The sequence below is a fragment of the Narcine bancroftii genome, chromosome 1 (assembly GCF_036971445.1).
Source record: "Narcine bancroftii isolate sNarBan1 chromosome 1, sNarBan1.hap1, whole genome shotgun sequence".
NCBI classification, from domain to species: domain Eukaryota; kingdom Metazoa; phylum Chordata; class Chondrichthyes; order Torpediniformes; family Narcinidae; genus Narcine; species Narcine bancroftii.
In genome coordinates, this window is record NC_091469.1 from 386201488 (window position 1) to 386225953 (window position 24466).

The 24466-nt window shown below is 40.6% G+C and overlaps 1 protein-coding gene across 5 annotated transcripts in view; it reads left to right on the top strand.

Moving 5' to 3' along the window:
- The window catches only part of LOC138751383 (uncharacterized), a 109353-nt gene extending 86481 nt beyond the window's left edge, over positions 1–22872 (top strand). For 4 of the 5 annotated variants that reach the window (XM_069913590.1, XM_069913594.1, XM_069913593.1 and 1 more), the window contains 4 exons: positions 2974–3081; positions 4774–4924; positions 5789–6013; positions 22188–22276. In XM_069913590.1, the coding sequence (XP_069769691.1) occupies positions 2974–3081; positions 4774–4924; positions 5789–5997 (468 nt within the window). In that variant the 3' untranslated portion in view covers positions 5998–6013; positions 22188–22276. Of the gene's footprint in view, positions 1–2973; positions 3082–4773; positions 4925–5788; positions 6014–22187 lie in introns of all 5 variants that reach the window. The other variant, XM_069913591.1, reaches the window with a different exon arrangement.
- The last annotated feature ends 1594 nt before the right edge of the window (positions 22873–24466 follow it).

Here is a 24466-nt window from a genome sequence, read left to right on the forward strand (position 1 = left end):
TAAGACTCTAGTGGGCAAAGGAGTTGAGGGTTATGGGGATAAGGCTGGAAAGGGGTACTGATGGTAGTGATCAGCCATGATTTGTAAAATGGCTGTTCTGGCTCGACGGGCCGAAGAGCCTACTCCAGCTCCTATTGTCTATTGTCTATTGTGATGGATGGCAAATTGCAGTAGGTCCAAATCATTACCAGGGTGCACATTAATTCTTGTCATGTCAAATCTCTCAAAGCATCTCATTGCAGTGGATGTGAGTGCTTCTGGGCGATATTCATTGAGGCAGCTCACACTGCTCTTGGACACTGGAATGATTGATGGTCTTTTGAGGAGGGAGGGACTATCCGACTGCAGTAATGAGAAATTGAAAATGTCCGTAAACACTCTGGCTAGTTGGTTGGCACAAATTTTCAGTGCTCTGCCAGCTACATCATCAGGGTTTGATCCCTTGTGAAGGTTTACCCTCTTGAAAGATGGTCTGACGTTGGAGTCAGAGACAGATATCAAAGGGTCTTCTGCAAGGATTCTCATAGATAAATGTTGAGTTCTCCTTCTCAAAGTGAGCATAAAATATGTTCAGCTCATTGTGTGGTGAAGCTTCACAGCCACTTATATTGTTCTACTTCACCTTGTAGGATGTAATGGCCAGCAATCTGATTGTCTTCATCTTCCCTTGGAATTGCCACTTTCCTGCTGTGATTGCCTTCCGCAGGTTGTACCTGGAGATCCGGATCACATCAATTTCGCCTTCGCTCATTCACTCAACTCCACTTTTTTTCCTCCACCATTTTATTTTAGATATCAGGAATGGCAGTGTATTGTCTAAAAGTTGGAGCATTTTTTCCTATTTGCCTTCATTCATACTATTTTTATTTAAGAGAATCTGATGTGCTTAACAAGTGTTCACTCTGTCTCTGAATCACAACCATTCAGTGTTTGTTGCACACATTTCTCTTATTCTCTGCTCCTTCTCATTTCTCTGAAATGTAAGGTGCTTAAGTTTCTGGGTTTTGATGGAAGGCTGGAAATGCAAACTGTTTCTGACAACTCAGATGACGTTAATTATTTTCAGCATTTTTTTATTTCAGACTTTGCTGGTAGTTGATGATGGGCTTCCGAACAGTAGCAAGCCACAAGATGTGGTGATCAGCTAAGAATGTATCAAAACTGAAGCTTCTCAAGTACTGTAGACATAAAAATAAACTGTCAACTTTCTGAAGCTCTATCCTTGGATTGCTAAACAGCAGCAGGGCATTATGTAGGCAGAACTAACTTCCCATGAGATCAAAACTCAGCAGTCACAAATAGTGATGGATGGAGAAGGTGTGATTATAGAAAAGCTGAGCAAAAGTTAAAAATAAAAAAGAACCAAACCACCCCCCCCCCCCCCCCCCTCACAAACATCCTGTGCTTTTTTTTGTCTCCTGCCTTCCACTTTAATTATAGATCTTGGTTTTTATTCTTTTTATCTTCATATTCTTCTGCATTTTTTTCTTTTCTAATGAAAAATTAATATGAAACATGAATTCTGCCTCTATCCACAGAGCTGCTGAGCATCTTAAAGATTATTCATTTTTATTTCAGTATTCACAATATTTAGTTTTGGATTGTAAAGCACTTAAAATATTCAAACAAGAGCATAAGATTTTATTGGTTGTGAATCTAAAACTGGCAAATTGAGCTTGTTTTTAATTAAAATGAAAAGCTTAATGAATCCTTAAGATTACATCTTTGTCACTGGAGAGATTCCCGCTGGAGCACTACGTATAATGTAACTGAAAGGATATTCATTTATTAGAGGGCATAGACAGTTGATTAAATTTTTCTAGAAAAGGCCACAGAAGGCATACAGTTGAGGTGGTTAAAATAAAGGATTAATATTTCACATATTGAATCCAAGAAAGCTTCTGTACAGAATTCAAGTGCTTAAAATGGGGCTGGTGAGAGGTTGGGAGACGAAAAAAGATCTGGAATACCAGTAATGGAGGTGGAACAAGTAAAATTTATGGATTTTCAGAAGGAGCTTTTATAGTTAGCCTATCCAAAATAACTTGCTAGTGCATCTACCCAATTCAGAGCTTTGAAACACATTCCATGGGATATTCTATGGTTGGATGAATGAGAGGAAAAGATTTCTTCCCTGAAACTTTCACAAACAAGATTATTTTATCCACAATAAATAATGTTCAAGTTTTTGGAGAAAATATACATCGCTACAAAATATACTGATGAATAAAATAATTTGAATAACATTCAATTGGTATATCATTAATACTTACAGTATCAATAAGGTATATCAGTCTTGTGACATTTTGCTGAGGTTGAGTTACTTGGTTAATTTTAAATTGATTATTCAGAGGCCATTCAGCCTTTTGGGCTTGCTCCATTGTCCATGGCAGATAATCTAAATACCATATTTCTGTTCTCCCCATTCATGATAAACAGCATAAGAAAAGTGATGATGTTTTTGGTCACTTAGACCTCAGGAGAATGAATTATTAGTAGTATTGTGTGTTGGAGATTTTAAAATAAAATCTGCTGGAGGAATTTGGGTTGAGCATCATCATTGAGAGAAAAAGAATGGTCAGCATTTCTGGTTGGAACCTTTCATCAATGAGGAATGAAAGATTCTGATCTGAAATGGGACCATTCCTTTGCTCCCACAGATGCTGCTCAATCTGCTGAATTCCTCCTGTAGATTTTTTTTTTGCTCCAGATTCCAGCATCTGCAGTTAGATATGCCTCCTTCACAGATGAAACTTCCCGGAGAAGAAATATTGTGGGTTATAGCAGGAGGACTTGTGTTTATTAGCAAATGTTTCCCCAGTAATGTGAGCTTCAATTTCTACGAATGTGAATTTTACTCCAAAAAATAAATTTCTCTTATAGGAATTATCTAAAATTTTAATTAATCATCTAACAGTGGTACAGACCAATGTTGGGGGAACAATAACAATCTATTTTTATATTGTCTTTCAGCAAAATTTTCAGATTTCCAGTGATAGTGATGCAAGTTTTGCCTTGAAGGTTACACAGAGTCTCACAGATGTATTGATGGAATATCGTCTAAAGATGATGACTGAAATTGTATGTATTTGAAATTATCTTAATTGGGTGAATTTCTATTTTTGTTTACAAAAATCATCCCTCTAATTGAATATCTACAGGTATTTGTAGTACAAAAACTGATTGATGAAAGGTAACTTGCAATTGATTGTGCATTTGGCGGGGGGGTGTGATAGAATTAATTAATTATTTGCATTGCAGAGTGGTAATATGAACAGTCACAATTTGTTTAGAGAAGATGAAGGATTGAAAGTCTTATGTAGTTTACGGCCCCAAATTAACTTGGTGTCACACAAATAAATCTACATGAGCAAAGTATTTTGCCTGAAATGGATCATATGGAAGATTAGTGGCCTGTCTTTAAAGATGGATAAATTCTTGATCTGCTGCGTAGAACTTATTGTAACTTTTCCTCTGCATCTAATTGCTGTTAGAAGTTCAATTGAAGATATGATTACTTTGTGCAGTGGACCAAAACTTAGAATATGGGGCAATTTTGGTCAAATTGGGCAAGGTGACCTGCCTTCTGATGCCCACGTGAATTCATGACAAGAAAGCTTACATTTTAAAGCTTTATTTTGCAGATGAACATTGTAACAGATCATGTGTTTTTATTGCATATAGATATGTCTTTGGGAGATAAATTGGGGCAGGTTTTTTAGTGTGGGTCACATACAAACACTTCAAACATCTCATTTAAAATATTGGAGCTCTGCTCAAGCCAGACAGAGTGGCTCCTGGGGGGCTTTGCAAAAACTTTGGGGACTGCCCAAGAGACTTCACTAATAGATTGTTGTTTTGAAAAGCAACAGATGAAAGAGATCAGAGTAGTGCAGGCAGTCTGGGAGTGCAGATGTAAGAGGATCGTGTGGTTTTTGCAAGCAGAGCAAGTTGAACAGTGTTTTCTCAGAGAGAGAGAGAGAGAGCGAGAGAGATCAGTTCTGCAGTGCTACAGACAGCAGTAGCAGCTGTGACTGGAACAGGACAAGCTGGCAAGCTTGTGGGGAAAAACCCCATTTTGAAGATGAGTTATGTGTGCTTAGTTCAGCCTGGTCAAAGCCGTTGTGGTTCATGCAAGAGGAGAGGACTGGCTGCCTGATGTTTCACTTGAAATAAAAGAAACAAAAAGGAACTCTGTGGTGACCTGAAAGAAAGAGGTTATCATCTGGAAAATCCTGATTGGGTAAGTTTCTTCAGCAAGACACTGACGTGGCTGATTAAAAGGGATCAGTTTGTGTCCAGGAACAACAAATCTCTCTCTGAAAACTGACAAGAACCTTCCTGAGTGGTAACCATTTACCTTTCAAGCACCAAAGCCTGGTGAACTTCATAAATGTTAAATTCTGTGTACAGTATAAGAATTGCCTGCAACCAATGAACTTGGAGGAATGAGAAGTGAGATTGGACTGTGAATCAAAGAACTTTTCTGAACTTATGCACACATTACAAAAACATGGGGGTTAAGTTAGGTGAGTTAAGTTAATAGTGATAAGTTAAAGTGTGATCCTGTTTTCATGTTTAAAGATAATCAAAAGCAACTTTTGTTTAAGTAACCATTTGTCTTGGTGAATATCTATTGCTGTTGGGTTTTGAGGTCCTCTGGGCTCGTAACAATGATTGATATCGCCCAGTTTTACAAATTTTACAATTTTGATTTGTTTGCCAATGGCCCTTGCTGCATTAAATGGATTTTTGTGACATGCTTTTTATCAGAAACAAGAGAAAAGGCCTCGAATTGATGAAGAAATAAGACGGGCCTCTGATATGCCAGGTGAACGTCTTGGATATGAAATGCGTGCACCAGCGAATGAATCGTATCAGAGATGTAATGAATATCCTTCAAATATCAGAACTCAATATACAGGTAAATGGAGTATAGCATTTGGAATAACTACTTCGCCTTGCAGCAAATCTTCCTACAACAGAATGGAGATGCAAGTATGTTCAAGGCAAAATTAATTGAGTAGGATATTAAGGTAATCAGAGAATGTGGAATTATTAGAAGAATGAGATATTGTAGAATATTAGCCATGATTTTTAATGATGGAGTAGGTACAAGTGAGTCAACATTTGCTGGTTAATTAACTGGCCAAAGAATTGTTTCTTGAAAATGACTTCGTCAGCAGGATTGATTTCACAATGATCCAAAAATATGTGCAATAATTTGCAATAATAGGAAATAATCGGTTTCATAACAGGTTCAGGTCACCCAAGTCTTGGCAATACATTTTTAGATTTTTATGCTTATTTTCAGCCACCAAACTACAAAAAAAAGAATGGAGTAAAATCGTAAGAATAGTCTCAAGTGAACAACGAATTCTGACGATATGTGCTGGGATTATAGTTTGAAGTGATTTAGTGTTTGGCCCTTTTGCTTCTTTTTAAGATTATAAGATTAAAGTAAATGGGATGTTAATGGAAAATAAATTTAAAACATGGATAATTTGGAGTACAGAAAAGTAATTTAAAATGTTAAGAATAACTTTGAGGAGAATAGCTTAAAAAAAATGAGCAGGAGTCATAAATGGAAAATCAAATAAAAGAGCTATTTCATTGGCTATTCAACATTTATATTCCAAGTTGAATCAAGCTGAGAGTCGTCTACAGGATACCAAATGTTACAGTGGCACAGCCAATAACTAAATAAATAAATAACTGGCATTGCAAGGATAGAGTGGGGCTTTTAACTTAAATAGGTTAATGTAACTGAGATTATTGTATTTTGCAGGTTGTGGGACCTGGAAGAAACCAGTTGCAATGCATTCTAAAGCAAATAACAGAAAAATAGGTTTTCAGTCAAATCGTAAACAGTTTAAACCTACTACGTTCAATGTAGGAGTGAAAAAGCGCAGTAGTATTCTGAATCCACATTTGCTGAAGACGGTCAAAGGATTGGATATTGTTACAGCCAAGAGAATGACTGCATTCAAACAATAATCTTTACTCTTAAAAGGTATTGCTGCCAATTAATAATAAGATTTTTATTTTGTTCTGAGGTTCCATACTGGGTTAACATTTTTCTTTTGAAGAGTTTATTGTCCTATTCATGGTACAGATTCCATGAAAGTTTTGCTCGCTGTAGCTTCCCAGGTACAATAAAGACGATATAAATGTAATTGAGATGCAAGTTTTTTTTTAAAAAGAGGGGAAAGAATCACTAGTGAGAGTAGTCTACGGGGTACCAAATAATGTTACGGGGGCACAGACAATAAAGAAAGAAATTAATGGCACTTGCAAGGATGGATTGGGGGATTTTAACTTAAATATTAATTTGTCTAATCAGGTCGCTCAAGGCAATCTTTTTTTTTAAATTTTTTATTTTTCACACCATAAACCACATTGACCATGATACATACATTTTCCTTTTCAAATATATACAGGGTCATTTTCTCCCCTCCCTCCTCCCATCCCACCCTCCCTACCTCCCCCCCATCCATTTAAAGTACAAAATCTAAGATACATTAAACCAGTCAAACAATGTTGTCATTCAATAAAAATAAACAAGAAATTCCACTGAGTCAATTCTTTTCATTTCCTTCTCCTTTCGTTAATTTAGGTAGTGAATGTCCCCGGTAGGTTTTCTCTATTGTGTTTCATGTAAGGCTCCCACATTTGTTCAAATATTTCAATATTATTTCTTAAACTGTTATTTTTTCTAATGGAATACATTTATTCATTTCTATATACCATTGTTGTATTTTCAAATTATCTTCCAATTTCCAGGTTGACATAATACATTTTTTTGCTACGGCTAGAGCTATCTTAACAAATCTTTTTTGTGCACCATCCAAATCAATTCCAAATTCTTTGTTTTTTATGTTACTTAGGAGGAAGATCTCTGGATGTTTTGGTATATTGTTTTCTGTAATTTTATTTACTATTTGGTTTAGATCTTCCCAAAATTTTTCTACTTTCTCACATGTCCAGATTGCATGAATTGTTGTTCCCATTTCTTTTTTACATCGAAAACATCTGTCAGATACTGTTGGGTCCCATTTATTTAACTTTTGAGGTGTAATGTACAGCCTGTGTATCCAGTTATATTGTATCATACGTAACCTCGTATTTATTGTATTTCTCATTGTTCCAGAACATAACTTCTCCCATGTTTCCTTCTTTATCTTTATATTTAAATCTTGTTCCCATTTTTGTTTAGTTTTACAATTTGTTTCCTCATTCTCCTTTTCTTGCAATTTAATATACATATTTGTTATAAACCTTTGGATTATCATTGTATCTGTAATCACATATTCAAAGTTACTTCCCTCTGGTAACCTCAGACTGCTTCCTAATTTGTCCTTCAAGTAGGATCTCAATTGGTAATATGCCAGCACTGTATCTTGAGTTATATTGTATTTATCTTTCATTTGTTCAAAGGATAATAATCTATTTCCTGAAAAACAATTTTCTATTCTTTTGATCCCTTTTTTCTCCCATTCTCTAAAGGAAATGTTATCTATTGTAAAAGGGAGTAACTTATTTTGCTTCAATATTAGTTTTGGTAATTGGTAATTTGTTTTATTCCTTTCTACATGAATCTTCTTCCAAATATTGAGCAGATAATGTAATACTGGAGAACTCCTACGTTGTACCAATTTTTCATCCCATTTATATAATATGTGTTCAGGTATCTTTTCCCCTATTTTATCTAATTCTAATCTAGTCCAATCTGGCTTTTCCCTTGTTTGATAAAAATCTGATAGGTATCTTAATTGTGCGGCTCTATAATAATTTTTAAAGTTTGGCAGTTGTAAGCCTCCTTGTTTATACCATTCTGTTAATTTATCTAGTGCTATCCTCGGTTTCCCCCCTTTCCATAAGAATTTCCTTATTATTTTCTTTAACTCCTTGAAGAATTTCTCTGTCAAGTGTATTGGCAATGCCTGAAGTAGGTATAATATCCTTGGGAAAATGTTCATTTTACTACAGTTTATCCTTCCTATTAGTGTTAATGGTAAATCTTTCCAATGCTCTAAATCGTCCTGTAATTTTTTTCATTAGTGGATAATAATTGAGTTTATATAGATGGCCGAGATTTTTATTTATTTGTATACCTAGGTATCTTATTGCTTGCATTTGCCATCTGAATGGTGATTCCTTCTTAAATTTTGAGAAATCCGCATTATTCATTAGCATTGCTTCACTTTTATTTACGTTAATCTTGTAACCCGACACTTCTCCATATTCCTTCAATTTCTTATATAATTCTTTTATTGATAGTTCTGGTTCTGTTAAGTATACTATAACATCATCCGCAAATAAACTGATTTTATATTCCTTGTCTTTTATTTTTATCCCTTTTATATTATTTTCTGTTCTTATCAATTCTGCTAGTGGTTCTATAGCTAACGCGAACAATAAGGGTGATAGTGGGCATCCCTGCCGTGTTGACCTGCTTAAGTTAAATTGCTTTGATATATATCCATTTACTGTCACTTTCGCCAATGGTCCCTTATATAATGCTTTAATCCAATTAATATACTTCTCTGGTAAACTGAATTTTTGCAATACTTTGAATAAATAATTCCATTCTACTCTGTCAAAGGGCTTCTCTGCGTCTAAAGCAACTGCTACTGTTGGCGCTTTACTCCCTTCTACTGCATGAATTAAGTTAATAAATTTACAAATATTGTCCGTTGTGCATCTTTTTTTAATAAATCCAGTTGGTCTAGATTTACCATTTTAGGTACATACTCTGCTAATCTGTTTGCTAATAGTTTAGCTATTATCTTATAATCTGTGTTAAGTAGAGATATTAGTCTATATGACGCTGGTGCGAGTGGATCTTTCCCTTGCTTTAGTATTACTGTAATTATTGCTGTTTTACGTGAATCTGGTAAGCTTTGTGTTTTATCAATCTGGTTGATTACTTCCAGGAGGGGAGGAATTAATAAATCTTTAAATGTTTTGTAGAATTCTATTGGGAATCCATCCTCTCCTGGTGTTTTATTATTTGGTAATTTTTTTATTATCTCTTGTATTTCTACTATTTCAAATGGTTCTGTTAATTTATTTTGTTCCTCTATTTGTAATTTTGGCAGTTCAATTTTAGTTAAAAATTCATCTATTTTCCCTTCTTTCCCTTCGTTTTCAGTTTGGTATAATTGTTCATAGAATTCTCTAAAGTTTTCCTTATCTCCGTTGGATTATATGTGATTTGTTTGTCTTTTTTCCTTGATGCCAATACCATTTTCTTAGCTTGTTCTGTCTTAAGCTGCCATGCTAGAATTTTGTGCGTTTTTTCCCCTAGTTCATAATATTTCTGTTTTGTCTTCATTATTTTCTTCTCCACCTTATATGTTTGTAGTGTTTCATATTTTATTTTTTTATCTGCCAATTCTCTTCTTTTAGTTGTATCTTCCTTCATTGCTAATTCTTTTTCTATATTTACTATTTCCCTTTCCAACTGCTCTGTTTCCTGATTATAGTCCTTCTTCATCTTGGTTACATAACTTATTATTTGCCCTCTAATGAACGCTTTCATTGCATCCCATAGTATAAACTTATCTTTCACTGATTCCGTATCTATTTCAAAATACATTTAATTTGTCTTTCAATGAATTCTCTAAAATCCTGCCTTTTAAGTAGCATGGAGTTTAATCTCCATCTATACATTCTTGGAGGGATGTCCTCTAACTCTATTGTCAATATCAAGGGTGAATGGTCCGATAATATTCTAGCTTTATATTCTGTTTTTCTTACTCTATCTTGCATACGAGCTGATAACAAAAATAGGTCTATTCTTGAGTATGTTTTATGTCTACCCGAGTAATATGAATATTCCTTTTCATTTGGGTGTTGTTTCCTCCATATATCCAAAAGTTGCATTTCTTCCATCGATTTAATTATAAATTTGGTTACTTTGTTCTTTCTGTTAATTTTTTTCTCAGTTTTGTCCATATTTGAATCCACATTCAGGTTGAAATCCCCTCCTATTAATATGTTCCCTTGCGTATCTGCTATCTTCAAAAAAATATCTTGCATAAACTTTTGATCTTCTTCGTTAGGTGAATATACATTGAGTAGATTCCAAAACTCCGAATATATCTGACATTTTATCATTACATATCTCCCTGCTGGATCTATTATTTCCTCTTCTATTTTAATTGGCACATTTTTACTAATTAATATAGCTACTCCTCTTGCTTTAGAATTATATGACGCTGTTGTTACATGTCCTACCCAATCTCTCTTCAATTTCTTGTGCTCCAATTCAGATAAATGTGTTTCTTGCACAAATGCTGTATCAATTTTTTAATTTTTTCAGTAAATTTAGCAGTTTCTTCCTTTTAATTTGGTTATGTATTCCGTTAATATTTAAAGTCATATAGTTTAGCGTAGCCATTTCATTCTTTGTTTATCTTCCCTTTCCGTTTCTCCATCATCACCTTTCCTTCTTATCCATTTCTGCTTTCTTGTTTTGAACACTTTATAAGACAACATTTCTAAAACATCAAACATTTTCCTTATTCTCCTATTTAAAACTTCTTTAACCCCATTCTCCCCATCCCCTCCTGAGTTGCCCTTTATCCCTTGTCGGGCAACCACATCTCACCTCTCCATTTGGATTTGCGAATTCACTCGCAAACGTCAACTGATTTTGCAGTGACCATAACTCCTCCCCACCCAGACCTCCCAAAAAAGATTTCAATTTTCATATGTAACAAAGGTCACTCTTTTAATTCCCTCCTTATTCCCTCTATTCCCTTTCCCTCCCTTATTAATTCTTGTCTATACTCTATATATTTTCCTCTAAATACGGATACATTCATGAATGCACACTATATATATATACACACATATACCCCTTTATACACATACATATAGTTCGTGGTCATTTTTACTCTCATTACATGTCTTCATCTCTCTGCTTGTTTTGTAGTTGTTCTGCAAATTTCCTTGCTTCTTCTGGATCCGAGAATAGTCTGTTTTGTTGCTCTGGAATAACTATTTTAAGTACCGCTGGGTACTTTAACATAAATTTATATACTTTTTTCCATAGATCATTTTTGCTGTATTGAACTCCTTCCTCTTCTTCAGGAGTTCAAAACTTATGTCTGGATAGAAAAAAATTTTTTGACCTTTATATTCCAGTGGCTTTTTGTCTTCTCTTACTTTCTTAATTGCTTTCTCCAATATATTTTCTCTTGTTGTATATCTTAAGAATTTTACTAAAATGGATCTTGGTTTTTGCTGCGGTTGTGGTTTCGGGGCTAATGTTCTATGTGCCCTCTCTATTTCTATTTCTTCCTGTAATTCTGGTCTTCCTTGGACCCTGGGGATCCAATCTTTTATAAATTCTCTCATATTCTTGCCTTCTTCATCTTCCTTAAGGCCCACTATCTTTATATTATTTCTTCTATTATAGTTTTCTATTATATCTATCTTCTAAGCTAACAGCTCATGTGCCTCTTTAACTTTTTTAATTAGATTCTTCTAATTTCTATTTTAATTCCTCTACTTCCATTTCTACCATTATTTCTCGTTCTTCCATATTTTCCACTCTTTTTCCTATCTCTGACATGGCCATTTCCATTTTATTCATTTTTTCTTCTGCATTCTTAATTCTTCGTTTTATCTCATTAAATTTGTGGCTGTCAAGTCCGATGCGGGACAGGCAGACACGGTTGCAGCGGTTGCAGGGGAAAATTGGTTGGTTGTGGTTGGGTGTTGGGTTTTTCCTCCTTTGCCTTTTGTCAGTGAGGTGGGCTCTGCGGTCTTCTTCAAAGGAGGTTGCTGCCCGACAAACTGTGAGGCGCCAAGATGCACGGTTTGAGGCGATATGAGCCCACTGGCGGTGGTCAATGTGGCAGGCACCAAGAGATTTCTTTAGGCAGTCCTTGTACCTTTTCTTTGGTGCACCTCTGTCACGGTGGCCAGTGGAGAGCTCGCCGTATAACACGATCTTGGGAAGGCGATGGTCCTCCATTCTGGAGACGTGACCAACCCAGCGCAGCTGGATCTTCAGCAGCGTAGACTCGATGCTGTCGACCTCTGCCATCTCGAGTACTTCGACGTTAGGGATGAAAGCGCTCCAATGCATGTTGAGGATGGAGCGGAGACAACGCTGGTGGAAGCGTTCTAGGAGCCGTAGGTGATGCTGGTAGAGGACCCATGATTCGGAGCCGAACAAGAGTGTGGGTATGACAACGGCTCTGTATACGCTTATCTTTGTGAGGTTTTTCAGTTGGTTGTTTTTCCAGACTCTTTTGTGTAGTCTTCCAAAGGCGCTATTTGCCTTGGCGAGTCTGTTGTCTATCTCATTGTCGATCCTTGCATCTGATGAAATGGTGCAGCCGAGATAGGTAAACTGGTTGACCGTTTTGAGTTTTGTGTGCCCGATGGAGATGTGGGGGGGCTGGTAGTCATGGTGGGGAGCTGGCTGATGGAGGACCTCAGTTTTCTTCAGGCTGACTTCCAGGCCAAACATTTTGGCAGTTTCCACAAAACAGGACGTCAAGCGCTGAAGAGCTGGCTCTGAATGGGCAACTAAAGCAGCATCGTTTGCAAAGAGTAGTTCACGGACAAGTTTCTCTTGTGTCTTGGTGTGAGCTTGCAGGCGCCTCAGATTGAAGAGACTGCCATCCGTGCGGTACCGGATGTAAACAGTGTCTTCATTGTTGAGGTCTTTCACGGCTTGGTTCAGCATCATGCTGAAGAAGATTGAAAAGAGGGTTGGTGCGAGAACACAGTCTTGCTTCACGCCATTGTTAATGGAGAAGGGTTCAGAGAGCTCATTGCTGTATCTGACCCGACCTTGTTGGTTTTCGTGCAGTTGGATAATCATGTTGAGGAACTTTGGGGGGCATCCGATGCGCTCTAGTATTTGCCAAAGCCCTTTCCTGCTCACGGTGTCGAAGGCTTTGGTGAGGTCAACAAAGGTGATGTAGAGTCCTTTGTTTTGTTCTCTGCACTTTTCTTGGAGCTGTCTGAGGGCAAAGACCATGTCAGTAGTTACTCTGTTTGCGCGAAAGCCGCACTGTGATTCTGGGAGAATATTCTCGGCGACACTAGGTATTATTCTATTTAAGAGAATCCTAGCGAAGATTTTGCCTGCAATGAGAGCAGCGTGATTCCCCTGTAGTTTGAGCAGTCTGATTTCTCGCCTTTGTTTTTGTACAGGGTGATGATGGTGGCATCACGAAGGTCCTGAGGCAGTTTTCCTTGGTCCCAACAAAGCTTGAAAAACTCATGCAGTTTGACATGCAGAGTTTTGCCGCCAGCCTTCCAGACCTCTGGGGGGATTCCATCCATACCTGCTGCTTTGCCACTTTTCAGTTGTTCGATTGCCTTATATGTCTCATCCCGGGTGAGGACCTCATCCAGCTCTAGCCTTAGGGGCTGTTGAGGGAGCTGGAGCAGGGCGGAATCTTGGACTGAGCGGTTGGCACTGAAAAGAGATTGGAAGTGTTCTGACCATCGGTTGAGGATTCAGATCTTGTCGCTGAGGAGGACTTTGCCGTCTGAGCTGCGCAGCGGGCTTTGGACTTGGGGTGAGGGGCCGTATACAGCCTTTAGAGCCTCGTAGAAACCCCTGAAGTTGCCAATGTCCGCGCTGAGCTGGGTTCGCTTGGCGAGGCTAGTCCACCACTCATTTTGGATCTCCCGGAGTTTGCGCTGAAGATGGCTGCATGCGCGACGGAAGGCTTGTTTCTTCTCTGGACAGGACGGTTTGTAAGGTGAGCCTGGTGGGCAGATCGCTTCTTTGCCAGCAGCTCCTGGATTTCCTGCCTGTTTTCGTCGAACCAGTCCTTGTTTTTCCTGGAGGAGAAGCCCAGTACCTCTTCAGTGGATTGCAGTATGGTAGTCTTCAGTTGATCCCAGAGGGTTTCAGGGGACGGGTCCGTGAGGCGGATTGCATCGTCGAGCTTTGCTTTGAGGTTTGCCTGAAAGTTTCCTCTCGCTTCATCTGACTGCAGGTTTCCAACATTGAACCTCTTTCTGGGGGCTTTACTGTTCATGGGCTTTGGCTTGAAGTGAAGGTTGAGCTTGCAGCGAACCAGCCGGTGGTCAGTGTGGCATTCCGCGCTGGTCATGACCCTGGTGTGGAGCTCATCTCGTTTGTCACTTTCTCGCACCAGGATGTAGTCCAGGAGTTGCCAGTGTTTGGATCGGGGATGCATCCAGGTAGTCTTCAGGCTGTCCCTCTGGTGAAAAAGGGTGTTTGTAATGACAAGCCGCTGCTCTGCGCAGAGCTCCAACAGGAGGCGCCCATTGTCGTTGCACTTGCCGACGCCATGCTTGCTTGCACATGAACTCCTCAGACTTGACATCGACATAGCCGCTCTCACTGAAGTCCGCCTGGCAGATGTAGGCAGCCTCCAAGAACGTGGCATGGGCTACACAATATACTGGTCTGGCAAGCCTTCGGATGAGCGACGCCTATCTGGTGTAGGCTTCATGGTCAAGAACTTCATTGCCTCAAAACTCGAAAACCTTACGACAGGCCACTCGGACCGAATCATGTCCATGCGACTCCCCCTTCAAAACAAGCGTTGCATCACCCTCATCAGTGTCTATGCTCCAACCCTCCAGGCGGAACCAGCAGAAAAGGACAAGTTCTACACTGACCTGCGCAACCTCATCCAGCGCACCCCTACAGCCGACAAGGTTGTCATCCTTGGCGATTCCATATATTCTTTAAAAAAAGATACATCCATTGTCTTGCCTTTCTCCTCTTCTTCCATTTCTTTCTGTTCTTCTTCTTCTTCCTCTGGGTTGACCATCTGTTGTTTCCTTGTTTTCTTTTTACTCTCTTCTTTCTTGTTGGCGTTATTGTATGTGTTCTGCACCTGCTGCTGTGCTGCAGGTGTCTCTCTCAGCTGCGGAGATCGACTCCGCAGCTGTTCCCCCCTCCCGTCTGTGTTTTTTTTTCATGCGCATCGCGCATGCACGAGGAGTTGCGCATGCGTGGTTGCGCACTTTTACTCGGCTCTGCGAGCCATTTTTGTAGTCCCGAGCCCGGGTCTTCCACTGACCTGTGGGAGCGGGCTTCTCTCTCCGCGGCGGGCCTCTTCGGACAGGTAAGGCCTTCACCTTCTTCTTCCGACATTCTTTCTTCCTCTTCTTCCCGTTGTTTTCGACTTTTCTCTCTTCGCTGCCATTTTCTTCTCACCTTTATTTTTACTTTATTATAAATTTTAATCTTGTACCTTTGTGCTTTATGTGTTTTTTTTTAAACTTTTCGGGAGAGGGCTGGAATTCCCTGACCGGCCACTACTCCATCACGTGACTCCTCCCGCTCAAGGCAATCTTGATGAGTTCACAAAATTCATAGTCTTCTTGAACATCATGTTACAAAATTTACTAAGGAGCATGCTGTGTTAAATATGGTTCTGTGTCATGAGATGAGTAAAATTAATGACCTCAGTCATGGGGGATCCTCACGACTGATCACAGTTGGGTTAAATTTCTATTATAGATGGAGGGTGACAAAGTAAGATTAAAACAAAGGAGACTACATGGGAAGAGTTGGATAATGCAGACTGGGATTGTTGGCTATATGAAAGGAAAGTTGAGGAACAAGGAAAACTTTCAAAGTTTTATTTCACCATGCTCAACCATATTCCAGTTATAGAGTAGGATGGTAGGAGAATCACCCATTTCACAAACCATGGGAGTCCCAACTCCTATCCCTGTGCAGGACACCACTGATTAAACCTCCAGCCCGAGCAACAGCCTTCCACCGTTACCCTGTCATCCGAAGTGGCCAATTTTTTTTCCAAACTATCAACTTGCCATATATCCCATGCACCTACACTAGCCATGCTCAAAGGGACACCCCTCCCTACCCCACCCACCATGCCCCCTCCCCCCTTTTCCTGGGACAACAGCCCATTTAATTAAAACCCTTTTTTTCTTTTAACCTCGCATAACAAATATATCATCTATGGTTTTTTTATGACCTCGATAGGAGAAAAGTACAGAAGAAACCAAAACTTGACTGCTTCACAGGGAAGGGGCCCATGAACTTTGAGCACTCCTTTGGTGGAGGGGAGGGAACCAGAGCCAAAACTTTTTGAGAATGGCTGACCTACACTTTCTGAATCAGCCTACTGCAGGGACCTTAGTAAGAAGTCCATGTAAGCAAGATCCATTGTCATAACCTCATCGACATATAACCATTTACGGAGCAGGAACAGGCCACGTCAGCCTTTCGAGTCTGCCTTTCGAGTAGTTCAAACCTCCCACTCTCCGCCAATAACCCTCCAACCCCCTCACCTCCATGTACACATCCAACCTTCTCTTAAATGACAGAAGGGACACTGACGCAACTATTTTTTCGGAAGTTCATTCCATTCTGCCACCACTCGCTGAGTGAAACATGTTGTTGCCTCTTCTAAAAACTCGATCATATTTGTAAAACATGACCTGTTCCTCATAAAGCCATGTTTACTGTCCCTTATCTGACCATGTGCAATAAATCCTCATCTTAAGTATCCTTTCCAGTCGTTTCCTTACTGCTGTAAAGCTTCAATTTTCAGATTTATTGTCAAAAGTACATACAACTCATCACATACAACCTTGAGATTCCTTTTTCCTGCGGGCATGGCAGAATTACCCCTAATTGGTAGTGCAAAAATAAACTACACAATGTAAACATATAAATAAACTGCTATACAGAGAATACAAAGAAAATCACATCAATAAAGTATACAAGTAAGAGTCCTTAAATGAGTCTGACTTTTGTCGTTGAGGATTTGGAAGCTTACTGGCCTATACTTTTCTGGATTATCCTTTTTCCCTTCTTGAACAAAGGTACAACATTCACTACTCCAATCCTCTTCGACCTCTCCTATCACTAGTGAGGATGTAAAAAATCTTTATTTGCATCTTTCAAAAACTAGCTCGGGAGACTTGATGCTTTTTAATGCTCCTAAAAAGACCCCAACACCATGTTCTTCGTTCATCTCAAAATATCCCTGTCCATGTTCTTCTCCTTGGTAAATACTAATGCAAAGAACTCATTTTGTACCTTGCCCACTCCTCTGACCAAGCATAAATTTCCTTATCCTTGAATGGTGCTGTCCTCCTCTTGTTTTAATGTAAGTATAAAATGACTCTAACCCTCTTTGTCAAGGACATTTCATGGCCCCTTTTGGCCTTTCCAAAACTGCTTGAGTGCTTTCCTGGGACTACCTCCTGTTGTTTTTAGCCTCCTTTTTTTCTTGACCAAATTCATGAACTATCTTATCATCTAAGATTCTCTTGCTTTGCCATCCTTTTCCTATTTCACACTGGAATATGCCAGTCCTTAGCCACATCAAAATATTTCAAACAATCCAAATACATATGGTATTTTATTAAAAAAAGAAAAATAGTAAAGAAATGCAAAAGAAAGGAAAAGCCTAATCACAGCTCCTCCCATTAACGCTCCTGTGCAATCATGTCATAATTTCCCCTTGCCCAATTTGTACTTTTCTTCAAGGTCCAAGCCCATAACCATCTGCTGTGTCAAGCTTCATGTACCAAACTCATTGATCAGCCTAAAACCTCCTGTTGTGGAACACCCCATCACATCTGAAAATACTTTATCGAGGAATGTTGAGGTGCTATTTCTGCCCTTCTCTCAGGATTGCTTCTACGATGGCCACAGTTATAATCCTATGAAATTATTTGCACTCTCAGCTCAATAATGCCTGTAATGCTCCTTGCATTTAAAACATAGATTCTCAAAGTGGGCTGTATACTCCATCAGTGGGGCATAGGAATATTTTGGGAAATAATTAAAAAGTTGGTTTGAAAAATTAAACTCATTATGTTGCTGTGAAAGATGTGACTTGGCAACACTGTCAGTCCAACACAATTGTGGGAACTTCCAAGTAAAATCACTTCATTCTTTTTATTTTCAAAACGTTTTTGCTCTTCCAATGTTTCTCTTATTTTAACTTTTCTTATCCTTGTTTAATGTTATAAATATATTTTTCTGACCTCCTTTATTATCATCCATTCCAAATTACCTCAACAATCATGTCTCTTTCCAGACCCCTTTACTTTTTCAGTTCAGTCATGAGTGAGACCTGTATCTGTATGTATGCACTAGTGTATCCAAACACTGGCACCTCCTGGACTACGTCCTGGTGCGAGAAAGAGACAAACGAGATGTGCTCCACACCAGGGTCATGCCCAGCGCGGAATGCCACACTGACCACCGGCTGGTTCGCTGCAAGCTCAACCTTCACTTCAAGCCAAAGCCCAGGAACAGTAAAGCCCCCAGAAAGAGGTTCAATGTTGGAAACCTGCAGTCAGACAAAGTGAGAGGAAACTTCCAGGCAAACCTCAAAGCAAAGCTCGATGATGCAATCCACCTCACGGACTCGTCCCCTGAAACCCTCTGGGATCAACTGAAGACTACCATACTGCAATCCACTGAAGAGGTACTGGGCTTCTCCTCCAGGAAAAACAAGGACTGGTTCGACGATAACAGCCAGGAAATCCAGGAGCTGCTGGCAAAGAAGCGAGCTGCCCACCAGGCTCACCTTACAAAGCCGTCCTGGCCAGAGAAGAAACAAGCCTTCCGTCGCGCATGCAGCCATCTTCAGCGCAAACTCCGGGAGATCCAAAATGAGTGGTGGACTAGCCTCGCCAAGCGAACCCAGCTCGGCACGGACATTGGCGACTTCAGGGGTTATTACAAGGCTCTAAAGGCTGTGAACGGCCCCTCACCCCAAGTCCAAAGCCCGCTGCGCAGCTCAGATGGCAAAGTCCTCCTCAGCGACAAGATCTCCATCCTCAACCGATGGTCAGAACACTTCCAATCTCTTTTCAGTGTCAACCGCTCAGTCCAAGATTCCGCCCTGCTCCAGCTCCCTCAACAGCCCCTAAGGCTAGAGCTGGATGAGGTCCTCACCCGGGATGAGACATATAAGGCAATCGAACAACTGAAAAGTGGCAAAGCAGCAGGTATGGATGGAATCCCCCCAGAGGTCTGGAAGGCTGGCAGCAAAACTCTGCATGTCAAACTGCATGAGTTTTTCAAGCTTTGTTGGGACCAAGGAAAACTGCCTCAGGACCTTCGTGATGCCATCATCATCAACCTGTACAAAAACAAAGGCGAGAAATCAGACTGCTCAAACTACAGGGGAATCACGCTGCTCTCCATTGCAGGCAAAATCTTCACTAGGATTCTCCTAAATAGATTAATACCTAGTGTCGCCGAGAATATTCTCCCAGAATCACAGTGCGGCTTTCGCGCAAACAGAGGAACTACTGACATGGTCTTTGCCCTCAGACAGCTCCAAGAAAAGTGCAGAGAACAAAACAAAGGACTCTACATCACCTTTGTTGACCTCACCAAAGCCTTCGACATCGTGAGCAGGAAAGGGCTTTGGCAAATACTAGAGCGCATCGGATGCCCCCCAAAGTTCCTCAACGTGGTTATCCAACTGCACGAAAACCAACAAGGTCGGGTCAGATACAGCAATGAGCTCTCTGAGCCCTTCTCCATTAACAATGGCGTGAAGCAAGGCTGTGTTCTCGCACCAACCCTCTTTTCAATCTTCTTCAGCATGATGCTGAACCAAGCCGTGAAAGACCTCAACAATGAAGACGCTGTTTACATCCGGTACCGCACGGATGGCAGTCTCTTCCATCTGAGGCGCCTGCAAGCTCTCACCAAGACACAAGAGAAACTTGTCCGTGAACTACTCTTTGCAGACGATGCCGCTTTAGTTGCCCATTCAGAGCCAGCTCTTCAGCGCTTGACGTCCTGTTTTGCGGAAACTGCCAAAATGTTTGGCCTGGAAGTCAGCCTGAAGAAAACTGAGGTCCTCCATCAGCCAGCTCCCCACCATGACTACCAGCCCCCCCACATCTCCATCGGGCACACAAAACTCAAAACGGTCAACCAGTTTACCTATCTCGGCTGCACCATTTCATCAGATGCAAGGATCGACAATGAGATAGACAACAGACTCGCCAAGGCAAATAGCGCCTTTGGAAGACTACACAAAAGAGTCTGGAAAAACAACCATCTGAAAAACCTCACAAAGATTAGCGTATACAGAGCCGTTGTCATACCCACACTCCTGTTCGGCTCCGAATCATGGGTCCTCTACCGGCATCACCTACGGCTCCTAGAACGCTTCCACCAGCGTTGTCTCTGCTCCATCCTCAACATTCATTGGAGCGACTTCATCCCTAACATCGAAGTACTCGAGATGGCAGAGGCCAACAGCATCGAGTCCACGCTGCTGAAGATCCAGCTGCGCTGGGTGGGTCACGTCTCCAGAATGGAGGACCATCGCCTTCCCAAGATCGTGTTATATGTCGAGCTCTCCACTGGCCACCGTGACAGAGGTGCACCAAAGAAAAGGTACAAGGACTGCCTAAAGAAATCTCTTAGTGCCTGCCACATTGACCACCGCCAGTGGGCTGATATCGCCTCAAACCGTACATCTTGGCGCCTCACAGTTCGGCGGGCAGCAACCTCCTTTGAAGAAGACCGCAGAGCCCACCTCACTGACAAAAGACAACGGAGGAAAAACCCAACACCCAACCCCAACCAACCAATTTTCCCCTGCAACCGTGTCTGCCTGTCCCGCATCGGACTTGTCAGCCACAAACGAGCCTGCAGCTGACGTGGACATTTATACCCTCCATAAATCTTCGTCCGCGAAGCCAAGCCAAAGAGTGTATTGATTGGGGTAGGGGAGAGGGTCCGCTCCAAGCACCAGCCTGAGAGGGATGCCAAAATCGGAAATATAATAGGGATCCTAGAAAGTAAAGCACGAAGTTGATGCAGTTTTGATGCACTCCCTGCAAGGGAAAAAATGTCAGAAACTGTGTTAGTATTTTTTTCCATTTTTTTTAGGGCCATTATTCTTCCTTTGATTCGATCATTACTTTTATTACATTTTTCAATTCTAAGACATAATAAAATATTGATAAATGTGTTTCAAGGAGCTCGCACTGTTAATCTGTTTCAGGGAGATCGCACTGTTGTATCTTCAACCATACACTTGCAGTAAATTATTTAATTACATTTTCTTTTGAATATACAGGTACACGATCCTTTATCTGGAACCCTTGGGGAACAGGGTGTTCCGAATTTTGGATTTTTCCGGATTTCGGAGAGCCCACCTGAATTGTGCTGCCGCATCCACCCCCACCCCCTTCCAGTCGCCTGGCTGACTCCCCCAAGAGCCGGCCACCTCTCTCCCAACTTACTGGATTTTGGAGCTTTCTGGATTTTGATGTCCAGATAAAGGATCGTGTACCTGTATAACTTTTTTCTGCTAATGGTGGGGTGTATGTTTTTTTTGAAAAATTAAAGTATTTGCTCTTAAAGTAAATGTAGTTCTGCAGACCTGCCCTCGTATTTCTCCCCTCCACCTCTTCATGCTACTTTCCCGAGAGGACATCACCCACCAACCCCCTTAATGTCAAATCGATGATCACTCAGAAGACCCAAGCTATGGAATTATATTGTTTTGCTTGCCTTCACCATCAAGAGGGAAATAAGCCTTGGAATGAATTTTACCTAAGAGTTTTTTTTAGCAGCTTTATCAAATTATCCCATCCGCTTCAAACATACGGTACATCTCAGTTCAAAATTAAACAGAATGCAGGAACAATTTAACCTTTTCTGCCTTGAATTTCAATTACCATTGTCACGTTACTGCACCTTCTTGACATAATCTGGCTTTATTTACTAATTATCAAAGTTTTGTTGCCTGTGGATTTTGAAGTTCGTGCTTTATTGTGAGTGAGATTATTAAACATGTCAATGATTCTAATACCAACCCCCAGGGACACAAGAGACACTAAATAATGCTCTTCAGATTCAAAACAATTGTTCATGGTCAATCCCTGCTTCAATTTTATCAACTAGTCCATTTCATGTTACTTGAGTACAGACTGATTACTCGCATCAGTCCTATGCATTATGTTCGAAAGGATCTTGTGCACAGCTATTCACCATTGTATATGTAACTGACATTTCTTTTGGTCCTGGATTACTACATGCCAAAAACATTTCATTCACTTGTCCTCTAGTACCTAGAATTAATGCATTTATCAGTTCCAAGTTTCTTCTCTGTTCTCATGCTTTATCCTCCGTATTATTAGCCTTGTGCGAATATCTCAAAAATGCATTTTTAACTTGCAATCTACTCTTTTTTTCGTAGGTGTAAAGGGCTCCTTGGTTGATGTGCTGGTGGAGTGCAAAGACAGGATCAAACTTGAGCCTTGTCATTGATACCTGAAGTTGGAGTACTAGAGAATATTAACAATGTTGCAGAGTTCTGCTAATTGCTTGCTTTTTTTCTCCCCACATTGTTAACCACTGATAGTCTGGACTTGTAAAAAAAAACTTGTAAGAGAAAACCTTGATTGTTTTCACTTTTTTTTGATGGGGATATTGAAGTTTTAAAAGTTGTTTTTTTTGTTGCAATCTTTTTCAGCTAATAACATTGTTTGACATGTGCTGTTAAGTCTACAATAAAGCTTTGAGTATGAGTATATTTGTATCTTTGTACTGTTGCTCATTTGCTAAAGCATAGCATTATCTATTTGATTAGCCTAGGTTAATGGTCTGAAATGTAATTTTGAGTATATAAATTCTTTTTTGAAAATATTCACTGTGTTCTTGTAAACTTATCAAATCAATGTTAGAATAAAGGATTACTAGGTAATTGTTACTGTTCTCAATCTTGCATTATTAAAATTTAGTGCAGTAGTTATACACTGAGGACTATCTAAAATTGTGTAGACATTTGTTACAATAAGACTACAGTAATTAAAAGCAGTTGATATAAACTTATTCTCAATGTACAACAGATTCCAAAATAAAAAAGTTTTATCAAAATTCAAGGATGGTTTATATTGTTTCAGTAAGTTTTCAAGGACTGACCTGATCATTACATTTGAGATTTTACTGTATATATTTGTGTAATAGTTGATCCATGTGAAAGTCAACACCCCACCTGCCCAAAAATGGTGCTTTTCCCCTATGGCTCATGTAAAAGTTGGCTCCCCATTTTTAGCCCCGACTTCCTGACTATTTAAGATCTGGCTGCAGATCTTGGCCTTGGCCACTCACCCACCAAAGCTCCTGACGCACCAGGCCTAGACTCTCCTCCCGACGCCTCAAATGCGGACATACCACCTGGTTCCGGCCAGCTGAATTTACGACACCTTGGAACGACGCAGTCTTCGGTCAAAAGTATAACCCATGTAAAAGTAGACCCCCTCCAAAAAAGTGAGTATATACGGTATATGACTGATTTTGAAAATGTGATTGTAAAACACGAAGAGACTGATTGAAGTAAAAACACAAAGCTGGAGAAACACACCTTGTCAGTGTCCTTTATATAGCAAAGCTAAAAATGCATAACTTGTGTTTCAGGCTTGAGCCTTTTATCAAGGTATGGAAAGATGTTGGTAGACATTCGAACAAAAGATTGGGGAAAGGCATGATTGCAAAATCAGGAGGTGATAGGTGGAGGAGGGAGGAAGGGAACAGCAACAAGCAAAGAAAGGAAGGGATGGTTCGGTGAAGAGAGAAAGGGGAGCTCTCCCGAACGCCACTATTTGTGAGGACCAGGTGATGCCATGACTCACCCTGCCATTTCTGCCTCTGTCGCTGACGTCACTTCCGGCCCAGCCACCGACCTGCACCGCAGCAGTGTGCTCACTCTGGGTGCCGCCATCTTCCCCCAGATGACTTCCTCCAGCACCAAAGACGTCATTCCGCCTGCACGGATTACATCATTTTGGCTTCACTGTTGGTCAGTTAGCCTGACTGCACCAATGCCAAGTGTGTCCACCAGGTGCTGCCAGCTGGCCCCCCAACTGCTGCAACGCGCGCACCACATTGACGGATCGACATGGTCAACATGGGAGCATTCTGTTTAATTTTGAACTGAGATGTACCGTATGTCAACATGGGAGCTCTAGAAGGAAGCTGCTGGCTGCTACTCGGCTCATCCATTGAGGAGCAACGTGTCAGACCCCAAGATGGTCCTAGTGTCCGCTACCTTAAAAAGGGATATTCCCCATGGACTCAGGAACTGAATAATGGGCATCGCTGTCAATGCGAAGATAACAAAATGGCTGTCCAATAGTGGTAGCTTCGTGCACCCGAATGTGACCCAGACACTAAACCTCAAAATCTATCCCACAAACTTTTCCATCACTTTTGCTGCCCAGGACCATTCCATCACAGCCCTCGGGCACTGCTCAGTGGAATTAATAGTGTGGTGGGGGGGGGGGGGTGGACATATATACCAAGGGTTCAGGCTCCTGGTCACGCCTCAGCTCTGTTCCCGAGTCATCCTAGGGCTGGACTTTCAGTGCCACCTCCAAAGCCTCGCCTTCGGCAGGCAACTCCCCCTGCTTCCACTCCACAGCACACAGCTCAATTACAGCCTCCAGTCCACCTGTGGCCTTTCCACACTAGGGTACC